This window comes from Hibiscus syriacus, unplaced genomic scaffold (genome assembly GCF_006381635.1).
Source record: "Hibiscus syriacus cultivar Baekdansim isolate YM2019G1 unplaced genomic scaffold, ASM638163v2 tig00111398_pilon, whole genome shotgun sequence".
Taxonomy (NCBI): domain Eukaryota; kingdom Viridiplantae; phylum Streptophyta; class Magnoliopsida; order Malvales; family Malvaceae; genus Hibiscus; species Hibiscus syriacus.
The window spans coordinates 1,441,086-1,457,690 of NW_024063081.1; the positions used below are offsets into that span (position 1 = coordinate 1,441,086).

At 34.9% G+C, this 16,605-nt stretch overlaps 1 protein-coding gene across 1 annotated transcript; it reads right to left on the bottom strand.

Moving 5' to 3' along the window:
• Positions 1-14,931: 14,931 nt before the first annotated feature.
• Positions 14,932-16,590, bottom strand: LOC120161201 (probable inactive patatin-like protein 9). The gene is made up of 2 exons (XM_039171462.1): positions 15,426-16,590; positions 14,932-15,238 (listed from the first exon to the last, which is right to left on the bottom strand). The coding sequence occupies exons 1-2, from the start codon at positions 16,353-16,355 to the stop codon at positions 15,014-15,016; spliced, it is 1,155 nt and encodes a 384-aa protein (XP_039027393.1). The 5' UTR covers positions 16,356-16,590; the 3' UTR covers positions 14,932-15,013.
• Between the last annotated feature and the right edge of the window lie 15 nt (positions 16,591-16,605).

The window sequence follows — 16,605 nt, forward strand, 5'->3', positions numbered from 1 at the left end:
TCATTGACTGAATCCTCCTAAACTATTATGGGAAGTTATGTTGTACGGCGGATAAAAAACGGCGTGATCGATTAAACACGTGATTGGTTAAAATTTTGACCGGTAATGTAATTACGTTCGAAGAAAATTAGGCGATGTAGGTATTGCAACGGTGAGGGACATAACAAACTAACATGTCCTCAAGTCAAGCTCAGTTTGAATACAAGCACACAGCCTACATCAACTGATTTTTTTGAAGACGGAATGGAATGGACATTCAGTCCTGCACGTGATGACAATGATCTCCATATATCATAAGTATCAACATGACTCCTATTGTGTATAAGAAACATGTACAACAACCAATTGCTAACTTTTCTCGTCTCATACATAAATACATCACATACAAAATTATAAATCGTATGTAACTTATACAAAATTAACCCTACATTAACAAAATTTACTCTCTTAGCCTATTTTGATTGTAGCTTACGAGACCGTTTAATATTTCATCCGCATCATCACATAAATGCCAAACAATCTGCAGACTATAGTCTCCCGCAATCATGATCGTAATCAGTTCTGTAACTGGGATTATCCAGGTTAATCATGTTGACAGCATAGCCAACAAAACATGGGGGTTCAAATGGTAAGCTAAGAATTGGTAAGGTAAGCTTCTTTTGAGGGTTTAGGGTTTAGAGCCCTCCAACGTAAGGATTGCATGATTGAACATTACGTATAATAGTTGTATTCAGTTGTTAAAGAATTGTTTTTAATTTTGTATAAGGATAGTTGTTGTGATATACGTTTGCGTTTCGGGACCAAGTAGTTAGATGCGTGCATTAACCTATATCCTCGAGGCAGAGAAATCTGGCACTTAAAAATTTACCAAGAGCGGTAGCTTTTGCTCTGCATGAAGATCGAACCTAGAATCAACTTTGCAATTATGCCTATTTTTCAACAGGTTCTCTTCAGCATGATAGGTATAATTGCAAAGTTGATTCTAGGTTCGGTCTTCATGCAGGGCAAAAGCTACCGCTCTTGGTAAATCTATACAACTACCAAAGTGTCGATACTTTTATGTCAGGTGTCGATACTTTCGATAGGATAATTACCTATTTCTTTGAAAGTATCGATAATTTATTACACGTACTTATTAAAGTATCGACACTTTCAATATATCCGGTGGCGCTTTACTGGTTTTATCATTTCGATATCGGTTTTGTCAGAATTTTACATGTTATATCGTTGTGGATCAATACATTTTTTTAAAGTATCGACACTTTATAGGGGCTAAAACTGTTTCTCTTTTAAATTCACAAAGTGTCGATACTTATATTAAAGTATCGACACTTTCAATATATCCGGTAGCGCTTTACCGGTATTGTCTTTTTGTGCCGGTTTTGTCATATTTTTACCTGTTATATTGATATAGATCGATACATTTTTAATTTGGATCGACACAAACCGACAAGTTAAGTTTGCCGGTTGCCAAATTTTTTAATATTTCTTCATGATTTAGACCTACTACATTATTATTACTCAACATTTCCGGTAGTGCTAAACCGAATTTGTTAAATATATTTTAATGTATCTGGTAACGCCGTATATTAATCGTATATTAACCCGTCTTTCCTGACAATCCCAACTATTATATGTAATTATTCTAAATCCTGATATTTTTAAGTCAGAAAATATTTTTCAGCCGATGAGATGTTGACATGTAACGTAAAATTAGATAGTTGTTTGTTTTAATAAAAAAAGTATAAATAGTTAAAAGCAAAAATAAAAGCATAATTTAATGGCTCGTTTTTAGTTGAAGCCTTGCAGTTATGATGTAATTCGGTACAAGGAATTAAAAAGAAGTTATATTTGGACTAATTGGAAAACAAGGAAAGTTCCCTTAACTTGTTTAACATGCACGCCGAGAAAAGGAAAGGGAAGAAGATGACAAATTCAATAATAATTTCCAACATTAAGAAATCTTAATTTCTGGCAATTCCTCGATTTTCACCCTCATCCCAGAATTCACGGATTCTTTAAATTTTCTCAAGAAATCCCAACATTTCACAGATTTTGAGATATCTAAATCTCAGCAACTACCGACTTATACTTGTGAATAACATACATCGTTTAGTTCAAAACGGGCATTCAAAAGAGAAAAACAAAACGCAAAATGATGCATGCATTTCCGGTGGGAAACACTCTGTAAGGAGCTTTGAACGACGGCGATGGTAATGGTACTTAACATCGTCCTGTAAATTAACAACAAATGAATAAAAAGACTAAACCGTGATGAAATGGAAGAACAGATCAAGGGTTAAATGAGATTGAAAAAAAGACGACCTTAGTTTTCTGATATTGCTTCATCGAGAAGGCAGCCATGACATTGCTACCTCGACCGCCATTGTGTTAAAGGCAGAGGCTTTTGAGCCCCAACTTTTAACCTGCAAGTTAACTACTGTGTATTTTGATGTGGTAATCCATCTATATATATATATGCAAAAGCAGCTTATTAAAACGGCTAATCTTATTCTTAACAACCGCACCAACAAACTTGAAAATATGCATGTTTGGTTTAGGAAAGTAGGTCCACCTCTAAAAACTTTTCAGATTTAACCCAACTTCAATTTTTAATTTTGAATACAAAACAATCTCAGCTAAATACTTTTCAACTTGTATTAAGCTTAGTACTTTTCGAGCTCAACTCCACTTGTTTATCTCTCTAAACTTGTAGAGTGCCATCAAATGACCTCCCAGCTCCCAAATTTTCATTAAATTGATCAGAAAATTCTCTCTTGGACCGAAGCCTGATACATTATTATGTACTGAATCAGCTAACTGATTCAGTTAGTAGATCCAACAAACTTGGATCTGTCAACCAACTAACTAACTTGCTCAAATATACCTAAACCCATTACAGCTTGAATCCATCATACACGTTCCTGGACCTGATCTGAATATTGTTCAATATTCACTCTACTTTCGTTTTCTTCTCATATTAAGCTCGATGAAGATACAACATTAAGCAACGGACGAAAATTGAACAACTATTGCACTGGTAGAAGCTTAGACTCAAGAGTCATTCATATTGCATACTATGGTATTCGAATTTGACTCAATTATTATTAAATCAAGAGAGAGAAAATTCGAGTTAAACTCGAATGACTTACTTGTACTAGTACCATACCCAACAATTTCGCAATAAAAACATGTTTTAATAGTAATTTGGTAGAATAAAAAAGATTGAGATGTAGGCAAATAATGACGGAAATTGCAAGAGCATAGACAGAAAGATATATTAAGAATACAAGAATAGGGACAAGAGTAGCAGTAGCACAGAGAGAGATGCAGGAAACGCAGGTAGTTGTCGGGTACTTAAAGAATTAATAGCAAAGGGATAAAATAATAAGGTTCCCATGGCCCCGCTTTCAGATTCTCCCACCACCGCATTTGCAGCCATCGATCTTTAACTGCTCAACCCTCTCTCCTAATGTATCATCTACAGACTACAAAGCAGTCCCCCCCCCCCACAGTTTTGTTTCTTTACTAAAACAAAATGACAAATAACTCGATCACATCACACCATTTTCGACTATGTATTTTACAATCCCCTTCATCTACTTGCCATGTGAGTCCTATTGTCCGGGGTGTTGGGGAAAATGAGTTATTTCTCACACGAACGTAGTTTTAAAATTGACCTAAAATGTCAAGATTAAAACCACCAAACGTTGCACAGCAGATAAACCTGTCAAACTATTGAATATTGAAACACAATGGAAAAAACCCGAATAAAAACAATAAAGGAGATAACATACCAAATTTACGAGGTTCGACGAGAATATCGTCTACTCCTCGGACACCACACCGGATGATAACTTCACTATATCGCCAATATTACAACAAATGAATTCTTTAGAATTCCCAAAGTGGGAGAATGAAGAATACAAGAGGAAGAGAGAACTTGATTTTGGGATGATTTATAATAGAAATACTTAGGCCTATTTATAGTTGAGTTTTAAGAACAATATGTTCAAAGTTTGGCCACCTACCAAAGAATTTTCCAATATGTACAAGTTAGCCACCAAATATGAAATTCACATGTTCAAAGTTTGGCCACCAACCAAGATGAAATTTCCAATAAGTTGGCCACCAACCAAGATGAAATTTCCAACTTGTCAACTTAATTTCTAAACAAATCTAACAAATCTCCACATTGGCTTGAAATTACCAAGCCTACTCAACTTCTTCAACTCCCCAAATTTGTAGTGCCTCTAATTGCGCTCACAAGCGCTCACAAGTGCCTCTAATTGAACTTGATTACTGTTACCACCTTGGTCATCATATCTGCAGGATTTTCTGATGTCGCAATTTTCTGAAGTAAAATCTTTCCTTCTTCAAAGATCTCCCGCACAAAGTGATACCTCACGTCGATATGCTTAGTCCTTGAATGGTAGACTTGATTTTTTACTAAGTGAATAGTGCTCTGACTGTCACAATAGAGACTAATGTGACTTTGAACAACTCCCAAGTCTTCTATCAACCCGTTAAGCCAAATTACTTCCTTTACAGCCTCTAAAACTGCCATGTATTCTGCCTCTGTAGTATACAAGGCCACCGTAGATTACAATGTAGACTTCCAACTTACTGGGGCTTTAGCAAGAGTAAACAAATACCCAGTAGTTGATCGACGCTTATCCAAATCACCAGCATAATTGGAATCAGCATATCCAACCACACATTGACCAAGTGCTTCATCCTGTTCAAAAACTAAACCAACATCCACTGTTTGTTGGAGATACCGTAGAATCCATTTCACAGCTTGCCAATGTCCTTCTCCAGGATCATGCATGTACCCGCTCACAACTCCAACTGCTTGTGAAATGTCAGGACGCGTACACACCATTGCATACATCAAGCTCCCAACTGCATTAGCATATGGAACTTTTGCCATATACACTCGTTCTTCGTTAGTTTTAGGAGATAATTGAGAACTAAGTTTCAAATGAGAAGCCAATGGGATACTTACATGTTTGGTATTTTCCTTCATGCCAAAACATTGTAATACCTTTCTCAGATAATGCTTCTGTGTTAAACAAAGTTTCCTTCTCTGTCTATCTCTGCTTATCTCCATACCAAGAATCTTCTTGGCCTCACCAAGATATTTCATCTCAAACTCTTGATTCAACTGAGCCTTTAATTTGTCTATCTCCTTTTGACTCTTCGAAGCGATCAACATATCGTCAACGTACAAGAGAAGATAAATGAAAGATCCATCTTTGAGCTTTTGCAAATACACACAATGATCATATTTGCTTCTAGTATACTTTTGCCTCCTCATAAAGCTATCAAATCGCTTGTACCACTACCTCGGAGATCGCTTCAATCCATATAGCGATTTGTTCAGCTTACAAACCCATTTCTCACAACCACCATCTTTGTATCCTTCTGGCTGAGTCATATAGATCTCCTCTTCTAAATCATCGTGCAAGAAAGTCGTTTTTACATCAAGTTGAGCTAGCTCCAAATTCAATTGCGCTACCAAGGCCAATAATATTCTAATGGAGGAATGCTTCACAACAGGGGAAAATACTTCATTGTAGTTGATTCCCTCCTTTTGAGCGTAGCCTTTAGCTACCAACCGTGCCTTGTAGCGAACATCTTTCTTTACAAATACCCACTTGCATCCAATGACTCTTTTACCTTTCGGTAATTGTGCTAGTTTCCAAGTGTTGTTCTTTTGGAGAGATTGCATTTTTTCATCCATGGCACTTTTCCACTTATCATTTTCCAAGCTTTGTATTGCTTCTTGGTAAGTGTTAGAGATATCATCATCAACAACTGGAAGAGCATAGGCCACCATATCAACAAATCGAGCAGGTCTACGAATTTCTCTCCTTGGCCTTGTAACTGCAAGTGGTTCTGGTGTCTCCAATGGTTCTTGGGTTTGAACCTCTTCATCTTCTGATTTTTCTATTGGAGTTGAAGAATCAGTTGCATCAACTTCTGGGATCATCGTCTGCTGAAACTCTACCTGTTTTAGAGTATGCTTCACCTGCTGCGGAGTACTACTTGTCTGGACAGCTTCACTTGTTACCTTCTTTACTAGGGCAGATTCATCAAAGGTAACATCTCTGCTACAAATTATCTTCTTGGTGTTTAAACACAAAAGGCGGAATCCCTTCACTCCATGGGTGATTCCCATAAAGAGAGTCTTCTTTGCTCTCGGATCAAGCTTGGATTCCTTCACATGATAATAAGCAGTGGATCCAAATACATGTAAGAAATCATAATCATTAGCAGGTTTTCCAGACCATACCTCCAATGATGTTTTTCCTCCTATCGCTGATGACGGCAGACGATTGATGAGATGGCCAGCATATGTCACAACCTCAGCCCAAAATGCCTTGCCTAACCCAGTATTAGACAACATACATCAAACTTTCTCCAATAGTGTTCGATTCATACGCTATGCCACCCCATTCTGTTGTGGTGTATGTCTAACAGTGAAGTGTCGAACAATATCATACTCATGACAAACGTCAAAGAATGTGTCACTTTTATATTTCCCTCCATTGTTCGTCCTAAGACGTTTGATCTTTCTACCAGTCTGGTTCTCGATCATATTTTTCCATTTCAGGAAAATTTGAAGCACTTCATCTTTAGACTTCATCGGATACACCCAAACTCTTCCAAAAAAGTCATCTACAAAAGTTACAAAATAATGGTTTCCTCCCAAAGACGATGTCTTTGAAGGATCCCATACATCTGAGTGAATATAATCTACAATACCTTTTGTATTATGTATAGTGGTGTCAAACTTCACTCTCTTCTGCTTTCCCATAACACAATGCTCGCAAAAGTTCAATTTGCAAGCCTTTGCACCTTTCAACAATCCTTTATTTGCCAGAATTTGCAAGGATTTCTCTCCAGCATGTCCCAACCGCATATGCCACAACTGGGTTGCGTCCAAATCATCACCTCCGGAAGCTGCTGCAACTGCTCCAATAATTGTACTACCTTGGTAGTAATACAAATTATTTTTCCTGATGCCCTTCATCATCACAAGTGCGCCATATGTGACTTTTAAAACTCCATCTCTCATAGTGACTACTGAGCCTTTGGAATCCAAGGCTCCCAACGAGATGAGATTTTTCTTCAAACTGGGCACGTATCGGACATCCGTCAGAACTCTGGTTGATCCATCTTGATTTTTCAATCGAATTGAACCTATCCCAACAGTTTTACTGGCATTGTCATTGCCCATATAAACAACTCTTGCATTTAGTTCCACTAAATTGGAGAACCACTCCCGATTAGGGGACATATGATAGGTGCAACCCGAATCTAATATCCACTCATCGGAATGGAATATTGTTGATGAAGCAACCAATGATATGTCAGAGTCATGTGCATCATGCTCTGCAACACATGCATCTGGAGCAGCTTTTCCTTTCTTCTTCAGCTTCAGACAATCTTTCTTCCAATGGTCTTTCTCATGACAAAAGGCACATTCATCTTTTCCCAGTCTGGACTTCGACTTTGATCTCCCTCTCTACTTTGGCTTTTGACTTTTCGAGCGACCTCTTGCCACCATGGCCTCCGCTACTTCGTACTTGCTCTCCTTCTTGGTTTTCTTCCTGAGTTCATAACTATACAAAGCAGCAGTTACATCTTTAAGGGTAACATTATCCTTACCATGAAGTAACGTTGTCTCAAGGTGCTCAAATTCATCTGGAAGAGATGACAACAACATCAAAGCCAAATCTTTATCTTTGAAGGTTTCATCCATGCCCAATAAGTCTTCCACTAGCTCATTGAACGCAGTGATGTGTTCATTCATACTGGTGTCTGGTTGATAATCAAATCTGAACAATCTGTTCTTCATGTGGAGACGATTCTAAGAGCATTTCTTCATAAATTTTTCCTCCAAAGTTTTCCACATCTTACTTGTAGAAGTCTCGTTCTTATAGCCATACTTCTGCTCCCTAGAAAGACAAGATCGAATCGTGTTGTACACCAAACGATTGATTGTTCTCCATTCTTTCTCCTCCATATATTTGGGCTTTTCTTCCTCAATGACGATGTCTAGACCTTGTTGGAATAAAGCGCCTAACACCTCGCCTTGCCACATGCCAAAATGACCAAATCCATCGAACAACTCCACCGAGAAATTTGCATTTGACATCACCCTCCTCACCGGTCCAGATGAAGAGCTTGATGTCTCAACTGATCCGTATTTTGGCATTTTAATTCTAACGAACAATATTTAATATCACGAACTGTATCTTTTCAGCAATGGAATCACCAGGATAACCTCAACCGAAGCTCTGATACCAATTGTTGGGGAAAACGAGTTATTTCCCACACGAATGTAGTTTTAAAATTGACCTAAAATATCAATATTAAAACCACCAAAGGCTGTACGGCGGATAAACCTGTCAAACTATTGAATATTGAAACACAATGGAAAAGAACATAATAAAAACAATAAAGGAGAGGACTCACCAAATTTACGAGGTTCGACGAGAATATCGTCTACTCCTCGGACACCACATCGGATGATAACTTCAGTATATCGCCAATATTACAACAAATGGAATTCTTTAGAATTCCCAAAGTGGGAGAATGAAGAATATAAGAGGAAGAGATAACTTGTTTTTGGGATGATTTATAATGGAAATACTTAGGCCTATTTATAGTTGAGTTTAAGAACAATATGTTTAAAGTTTGGCCACCAACCAAGATGAAATTTCTAACTTGTCAACTTAATTTCTAGACAAATCTAACACGGGGAAAATTATTATTTGAGTTTCTTGGACTAAGATCCAATCATATCAGCTTAATTTCGGGGGGGGGGGATTTGCTTAACTGGAGTATATTATTAGATATAAGTTATTATATTATATGAAGGTGATATTCAGAGCCGGGGGATGAGTGATGGTGTTTGGCAGTACGTACATCAGCAATCTCAAGATTCCATGAAACGGAATAACATGTTTACTCGGATTTCCAAGGGCATTACGTTTATTAACAACTATTTTTTTCATAATTGACTGCTCCAAAACCCACAAAATTAAAACCATGCCTTTTCTTTTTCCTTTTTGTAGTTTGTTTATAATTGTTTAATGTCCAATACAGAATTATTATACATGTACAATGGAAGAAACAAAATAGTGCGGCTTTTCATGCTTCTTGTTTTATTTTTTGTTGTATATCTCAAATTTTCGAGTCATCACGTGACACTCTAAACAAATGCTGCAAAATCCCAATCTACGTGGCTTGGGGTTTCCATTTTTCACCTTTTCCATCCCAAACAAAAGTGTGTTTATAGGGCAGGGTAGTATAAACCCGATAAATTTGAGGGGCCAAATATTAGTTTTTCAAAATTTTGGAGGATCAGAATCTCTTCCAACCCATTACCGTCTGCCTAGTGTGTATAATCTTATTAACAACCTTACGAAAACATGAACAAATTCTATGGAGTAATAAGGGATATTTTTTCAAATAATCGGAATGATTCTAATAATTGGAGTAATAAGGGATTTTTATGAGATAAGAAATCATTTACTTGTGTAATCGAGTTCAATAGTTGAGATAAGAACTCGAACTCAAATAATGTTTGAAAGTAGTTGCAAGATTGCAGTACTCAACGAGTTGTAGTCAAGTCTTTTTCTAACCTTGTAGGTTTATACGAACTAGAAATTATTGAAAACTTAACGGAGCAATAAATATGTCATTAATGCACAATGTTTTACTTTTTCATTAATGCCTAATATTCTTGTGTTGTGAATTAAAGTAAAAATCACTTAACATAATATTTCAATTAATGAGCCATTAAATTCGATTTTTTTATATAATTCAAACATAAATTTTAAGATATATTTTCTTATTTTGAGGAAAAAATCAAATTTGGGCTACAATATTCGTAAGCCCATGAAGGGCCCGTCCAATTTGGAATTTTTGTGTCGCCCGTATCGTGAGCCCCCAACCCCATCGTGTTAGGATTCGTATCGATTTGCACCTCATGTACCCACATGCGAAATAAAGTCTTATCTTGCTTATTGTACAACACTCAAGTTGGTTCATATATAATTGTATATAAACACTTCCCACTTTTGGCACCTCATATAAGCTTTCCATTTTTCCTTAACATGATTTACAAGTATATAACCTCCTTCGACGTTCAATTTCCCATTCATCACTAAATCATTTTGAAAATATGATATAACATTGTAAAAGTCTTATAGACGAGACTATAAAATTATAATTTTCTTCATCATTTCCTATTAAAATTATGCCTCTTAATTTCTAAAAATCATTTTTTTCAAAATATCTTACTTGAGAGACTTCACATCTCAACTTATTAAATCAAATAATAATTAATTGAATCCTAATTATTTAAAATGTCAATTAAGAGACTTAACTATTGCACGCTTATGTTATATCATTAAAAAAATGTGATAGTCTACCAACAATCATGTTTGGAAAGCAATATTAATTAAGAGGTCCAAGATAAGATTGAAGTGATTAGAGAATAAGCCGCCAACCCAATATAACTATTGTCCGTTTCTGAGTAAACTACATGAATGGTTACTTAAGTTTAAGCAAATTTTTGTTTTCCCTACTGTAGTTTCAAAAAATAACAAATTGATCACTAATGTTATCTATTTGTAATAAAATGATCACTAACGTTATCTATTTGCAACAAAATGATCAATCCACTGTCATCTCCACTAACTTGATGATGTGGTAACATTAACGAAAAAAATTAATATTTAGTTTTACCCCTAAACTATTCCTAAAACATCAAATAGATCCTTAAACGATTATTTTATATCTGATTTTCCTCCGAAATTTTTTATTTTTTTAATTTTTTTAAAATACTCCAACACCTACACTATATTCCAAACTACTATAATCGAAGCAATGAAAGAGCTTTTCTTGTTCTTGATTATTGTTATCCTTGCTCTCTCTCATTATTTGAGTATGGGTGAAGGAGTTATTATACAATATAATTAAACAGCTGATCAATTCACTTAATCTTAACTTTTATGACGTGGGAGAAGTGGATAGGATGTAATGGTGGTGCTCGAATCTACTTTACTAGAATAAGCAGCCGATGGGAAAACCATATAATTAAAACGAGCAGGAAAAAGCCTATACACTAACACTAAAAGGGGATGCTACGTACTCTTATTTATATCTCATGGGACCTTTATAGCCATAACGATGCACGCACATCTTCCACTTGGGGTACGATAATCTACATACAACCTTTCTCTCTACCCTATTCTCAATTTTAAATAGTCAATTTGACCTAAAAATTGATAATGGTAAATAAAGTAACAAATATCTAAGTTTATGTTATAGACATGGGGGGAGTCACCCATGCAATAGTGCTTGACGCCCCCAAATATTTTATAAAAAATATATAAAAATAAAAATAATATTGCTTTAAATAAATATAAGTTTATTTTCTTAGGAGTTCAACGGTTAGGTGGTTGAAATGATATCTTTTTTTAATAATATATAATGAATACAAGATAATATATGTTTGTAACTTTTTTAATTTATTGATAACACATATATATCTTACTGATACCGTTTAAAATAAAAGTTAATTTACCAATGAGGCTAGTTGATGAATTCTGAAATGGTAATTTCTTAAAAATTGAAACGATATTTTAGGTGATTAAGATAAAAGTGTCGTAAAAATGAAATGACCACATGTGTAATTTACTTTTCTTTTATCTAATTCATGGAACAACATTGTTTTTCGGAAAAAGGAATCTGAGAACTGAATTTGATAAAAGAATCAAAGCGGTATTGAGCCAAGAGCCAAATGACTGAAATCTGAACAAGGTGCGGCCAACCAATTCCAGATCTTGTCGGGTTCAGGTAGTTTGGCTTCAAATCAGGGCAATCGGATCGGATCCACGATAATGGATTTAATTTGGAAATGTATTTTTTTAAATAAAAATATATCATTTTAGATTATTTTTTATTAATGAATTGGTTGTTAGTGTTAATTTCAAATGTTTGTGCATTTTGTCTTGATATTAACAAAAGTCATCAGTTTTAAATAAAGAGTTTGAAGCTGCTCTTAGCATCTGCTTAGAAGAAGAGCTGAAAATAATTCATTTTCTTCTTAAAACTCAATTATATATGAGAAATGTTATTAGATTCAATTTAAAATAAGAAGTTGATTTTCAAGTTTGGATTGAGTTCGAATTTTATCGTTATAAAAAGTTGAATTTGATTGTTTTATAATTTAATCTCAAATTTTATCGTTTATTCAAATTATTTTTTGATACTTGTATAGTTTTAATTTCTCTTTTTGAAAATTATTTTTTTATTATTTTAATCCCTCAATTTTACCTGACTTTATCATTCTTTTTCCAATTCATCTTTTGCTTTAAGTTCATTTTTATCAAATTTGAACCACCTATTCTAATACAATTATATAATACCTATATAACTTCAAATCCTTTTTTCAGCAATAAATTTATTATTTTTATATTTTAATCCCTTTTTTATATTTTATTCACAATGATCCTTCAACTGCAATTTTGTATATTCTTTTTTCTCATCTATTTCTTTACTCTTGTACTCCGTCAATACTTTGTCCTAAAAAATATTCCCTAAAAATAACATTATAAAATATTTTATAATATTAGATGACATTTGATTTGTTAAACAACATTATAATTTTTTCTTACGCATGTGAAAAAAGAGTACGAAGAAATATGTGTATATATCTTATATAATCATATAAATTCTTTTAAATTAGAACCAATCTATATTATAACATTATAAATAATTACAGATAAATTTTAAAAGAAGTTCAAACAACTTGACTTGATCACTTAAATTTCATAAATTTAACTAGATTTGAAAAAAAAAATTAAAATAAAATTTAAATCATTTATTAATTTACAGTGCCGGAGCTCAGCAGCGTCCACATCAAACAGGTTGGTCAACCGAGTAGGGTACACCACAAGGCTTCCACCATTACACATTTACACCCAAAACAACTCTTATTTCTTTCGCCGTTAATGTTATAGCTCCAGTAGTATTATTTTTTTCATTTTTGCAAAATTTATCAAAAATAAAGATTAAAAATTAACATTTAGTTCACTTAAAAAAATATCATAATAAGTAAATTATATACCGATTGAGCTCAAATAGATGCGCTGGCGAAGTCAGGTCATATGGTTTATTAAAACGAGATATTATATTCTTTAAGCATCAATTATATGGTTAATTAAAACGAGACACTAGTTCATTTAAGCAATGTTAAATATTTAAATCTTAACGTTTATGATTGGAGTAAATAGAATCGAGATGTTCACTCTATATTGAGCTTTTATAATACCTAATTTAGATTAATTGATTAATAAACCATATATATATATATAAGTGATTAATTGAGGATTGCGTGAAGCAAATGGGAAGGCAACAAAAGAAGGGCCATGATTTTATATTGAATGCAAAGGGAAGAGTGAGTTGGCAAACTTACCTACTAAAATGAGGAGCGTAGAGAGGAGGATGCATGCCATAATTATTAGGTGAAAGCTACAAGGAAATAAAACAAAAGAAAAGTTGATGATTGAGGGAAAAAGTTAAAATTGGTTTATATTTACTGAGTGTGGGGATACCCCTTGTAACTACTACTGCAGTAATGTTCCCCACTTTCCTCCCCTATCGACTCAGCTTACACTCCACTCTCTGTACCACTTGCTTCTCCTCTTTGGTATACATTTCCACTAATTTTTTTCATGCAAATTATTCACTTGTTCATATTTAGCTCGTAAACATACTATGCCATTTATTCGATTTCTATAAACCTTAAACTCTGAATCTCTACTGTTTCTGATAAAAAAATCCTTATTGCTTTGAGGACCACTTCATTAGATTCAGTACTTTGATAATATAATGAGCTTTTTTTTAATATTTTTTTCTTAAATGTAATAGTATAATAATATTTGTTTTATTTTTAATTTAAATAAAACTAATAATTTTATACGAACTCGAATCATTTAAGAAGTACATGCTACTCTTAGTGACATAGACATTCCTCGAATTTTGCATTATATTTAAATTTATATAATAACAAATATAATAAAAAGTTTTTGTTATATGTATGCCATCAGATCTTGTCAATGAATTACAAATTTAAAATATTAGAAAACTGAATATGTCATATTTATATGACATAACGTTAAAAATAGTCTCGGATGTTTATTAATATAGTTATTTTGGTTCATATTTTTTTTAGATCATTTTGACACCCAATATCACTTTGGTGCAAAATGCTTCATCTATAGATGAAATTATTAGTAAACACATGATGGATGCTCCAAAATAGGAGTATTTTTAACTTAAAATAAAATGTTAAGAGCTAGAATACAAAAAATATAGACAAAATGATTATTCTATCAAATGTTATGACCTTTTTATTCTAAACTAGAACGTTGAAGGTTAAAATACTCTAAAAAATAGAATAAAACAAAATGATAATTTTAATAAAAATAGAGATTAACTTTGATATTATGCATATTATTATTATATTTTAATTATGCAGCTTGCATAAAAATGTAACACACGATACTGACAAAGGTGAAAGTTGTCAAATATTATATATTGAATGATATCATCATATATATAATATATAATTTTTGCTATTCAATGTATATATTGGGAAAACGCTCCAAACTAATAACAACCAGGTACTCCGTTGATAAGTTGAGAATTAAAGGTTTAAATGCACAAAAACTGATAATTTGACTTAAAAAGCATAATAATACGTTATGTTGCTAATAATAATGACGTGTCATTTAATTCACATTAACTTAGGAATGCTAGTTAATTAATTCATCCGCAACTGAGACATTTGATTTGACTAATTAGCTATTTTTACTTGAAAGTAGGGAACAGTTAAAAGTAAAAGGAGTTTGTTACAACTTACAAGGGGTCAAAAGTTTAGAAAAAAACAAAAACAAAAGGACTGAAAAGTAATTGAAAAAAGTAGCTAACGGCCGTTAGCAAGTGGGAGAACAGCTGATTCCTTGCAGGGACTTGGAGGAAGGCTGGTTTTGCCGGTGGCAACAAGGCGTTGAACAAACCCCTCAATTCTCTGTCCGTTATTCTCCGTCAGTAACCGTTTCCCGCCAAACGGTAACGACTCTACCCCTCTTTCCTTCAGTACCTCCTCCATTTTCGGCCCCACCATCTTTTCGCGCCCGTCTCCGTTTGCCTGCAAATTTCACAAATAAATGACAATTTTAAATCTGTTTGGCTACTGAGAAATTAGAGGAAATTTATTTGAAGGAATCACTTTAAGCCAGTCAAACTGATTTAGCAACGGATTAATTTTTTTTCTTAGGAACCAAACAGAGCATTCATAGGAGTAAAAGGAAAAAAAATGTAATGACAGTGCATACCTGAATTCTAACGTAGTCTGTACGGTTCCAACAGAAAGCGTTCGCCAACATCTGGTCCACCGTCTCCGAGACTCCGTCAAGCGCAATGTTAACGACGGAAGAAGTTGAGCATTCACCATTGATACTGACCTTTGACCTTACGCACGACGGACCGTTGCCTAACGACAAAACCAGCAGATCCTCTACGCCGTTAACCGAAGGGAAATCTCTCTTGTTATGGAGAACATGAGTGAACGCCGCTGCAGTAGGGTTGTTCATGACCAAACCGCCGTCCACGACGGAGCATGAGGTCTTGCCGTCTACAGATGTCAATGGAAAAGGTTTGAAGAGGCCAGGAGTGGCTGACGTGGCGCGGCATACTTTCCAAAGCTCGAAGTTGAAGCTAGGTGATTCGGAAGCGTCGGCGCGAGAGAAAACGAAAGGAGCGGAACTCTTGAGGTCAAAGCATGGAACAAGTAGAGGCTTACACGTGTCCTTGAGAGTCAAAACCGTTCCGTCTTCTCTCTTAAACAATTCCTTCAGCGCCTTATCCATGCTCTTACCGTTGAAAATCTTCCGACGGAAAAGAAATCCGGCTAGCTTGTTAACTTTAAAGAGTTCGGAGTTATTCTGAGTGATGATATCAACAGCTCCCCTAGCAGTGAAGAGAGGATGTCCGGTTCCATCATCGGCAGAGATCAAGGCAGCAAGAATAGCACCGACCCCGGTGCCGGCGATCACATCGAAGAAATCGGCAATTTGAGCATGAGCATCACTGGTTTTGAGGCGGATCTGGTCTTCAAGCTGGATAAGAGCGGCACCAGCTACAATGCCGGTGGTTCCACCGCCGTCAATGCTGAGGATCCGAATCTTCTTGGTGGTTTCATAGTGAGCTAACCATTTCTGCTCCAGTTTGGTGAAGATCTCCAAAGTTACCTTACTAAGCTCCATTTTAGGCGTTTCCTCTTCGCGCGAAAACAATTTTCTTTTTCTTTTGATTTTCTTCAAAGCCTCAAAGGGGGAGAATTGGCTCGGCTCACGCTGTCCTGCTGATAAGCATTAACGGTGGCGATAAGCAAAAATATAAACCTTCGTATGCTGTTTTATTCTCTGTTTCCTTTCCCTATTGCGAGTGAAAGTTGAGAGGAGGGTTTTTTTATAATTGGGGCGTTGAGAGAAAGTTGAAAACAGGGAGGGAGGG

Coding starts and splice junctions, on each gene's coding strand:
- LOC120161201 (XM_039171462.1), bottom strand. CDS start 16,355: ATGGAGCTTAGTAAGGTAACTTTGGAGATCTTCACCAAACTGGAGCAG. Junction 15,239..15,425: donor CAGACTACGTTAGAATTCAG/GTATGCACTGTC, acceptor TGAAATTTGCAG/GCAAACGGAGACGGGCGCGA.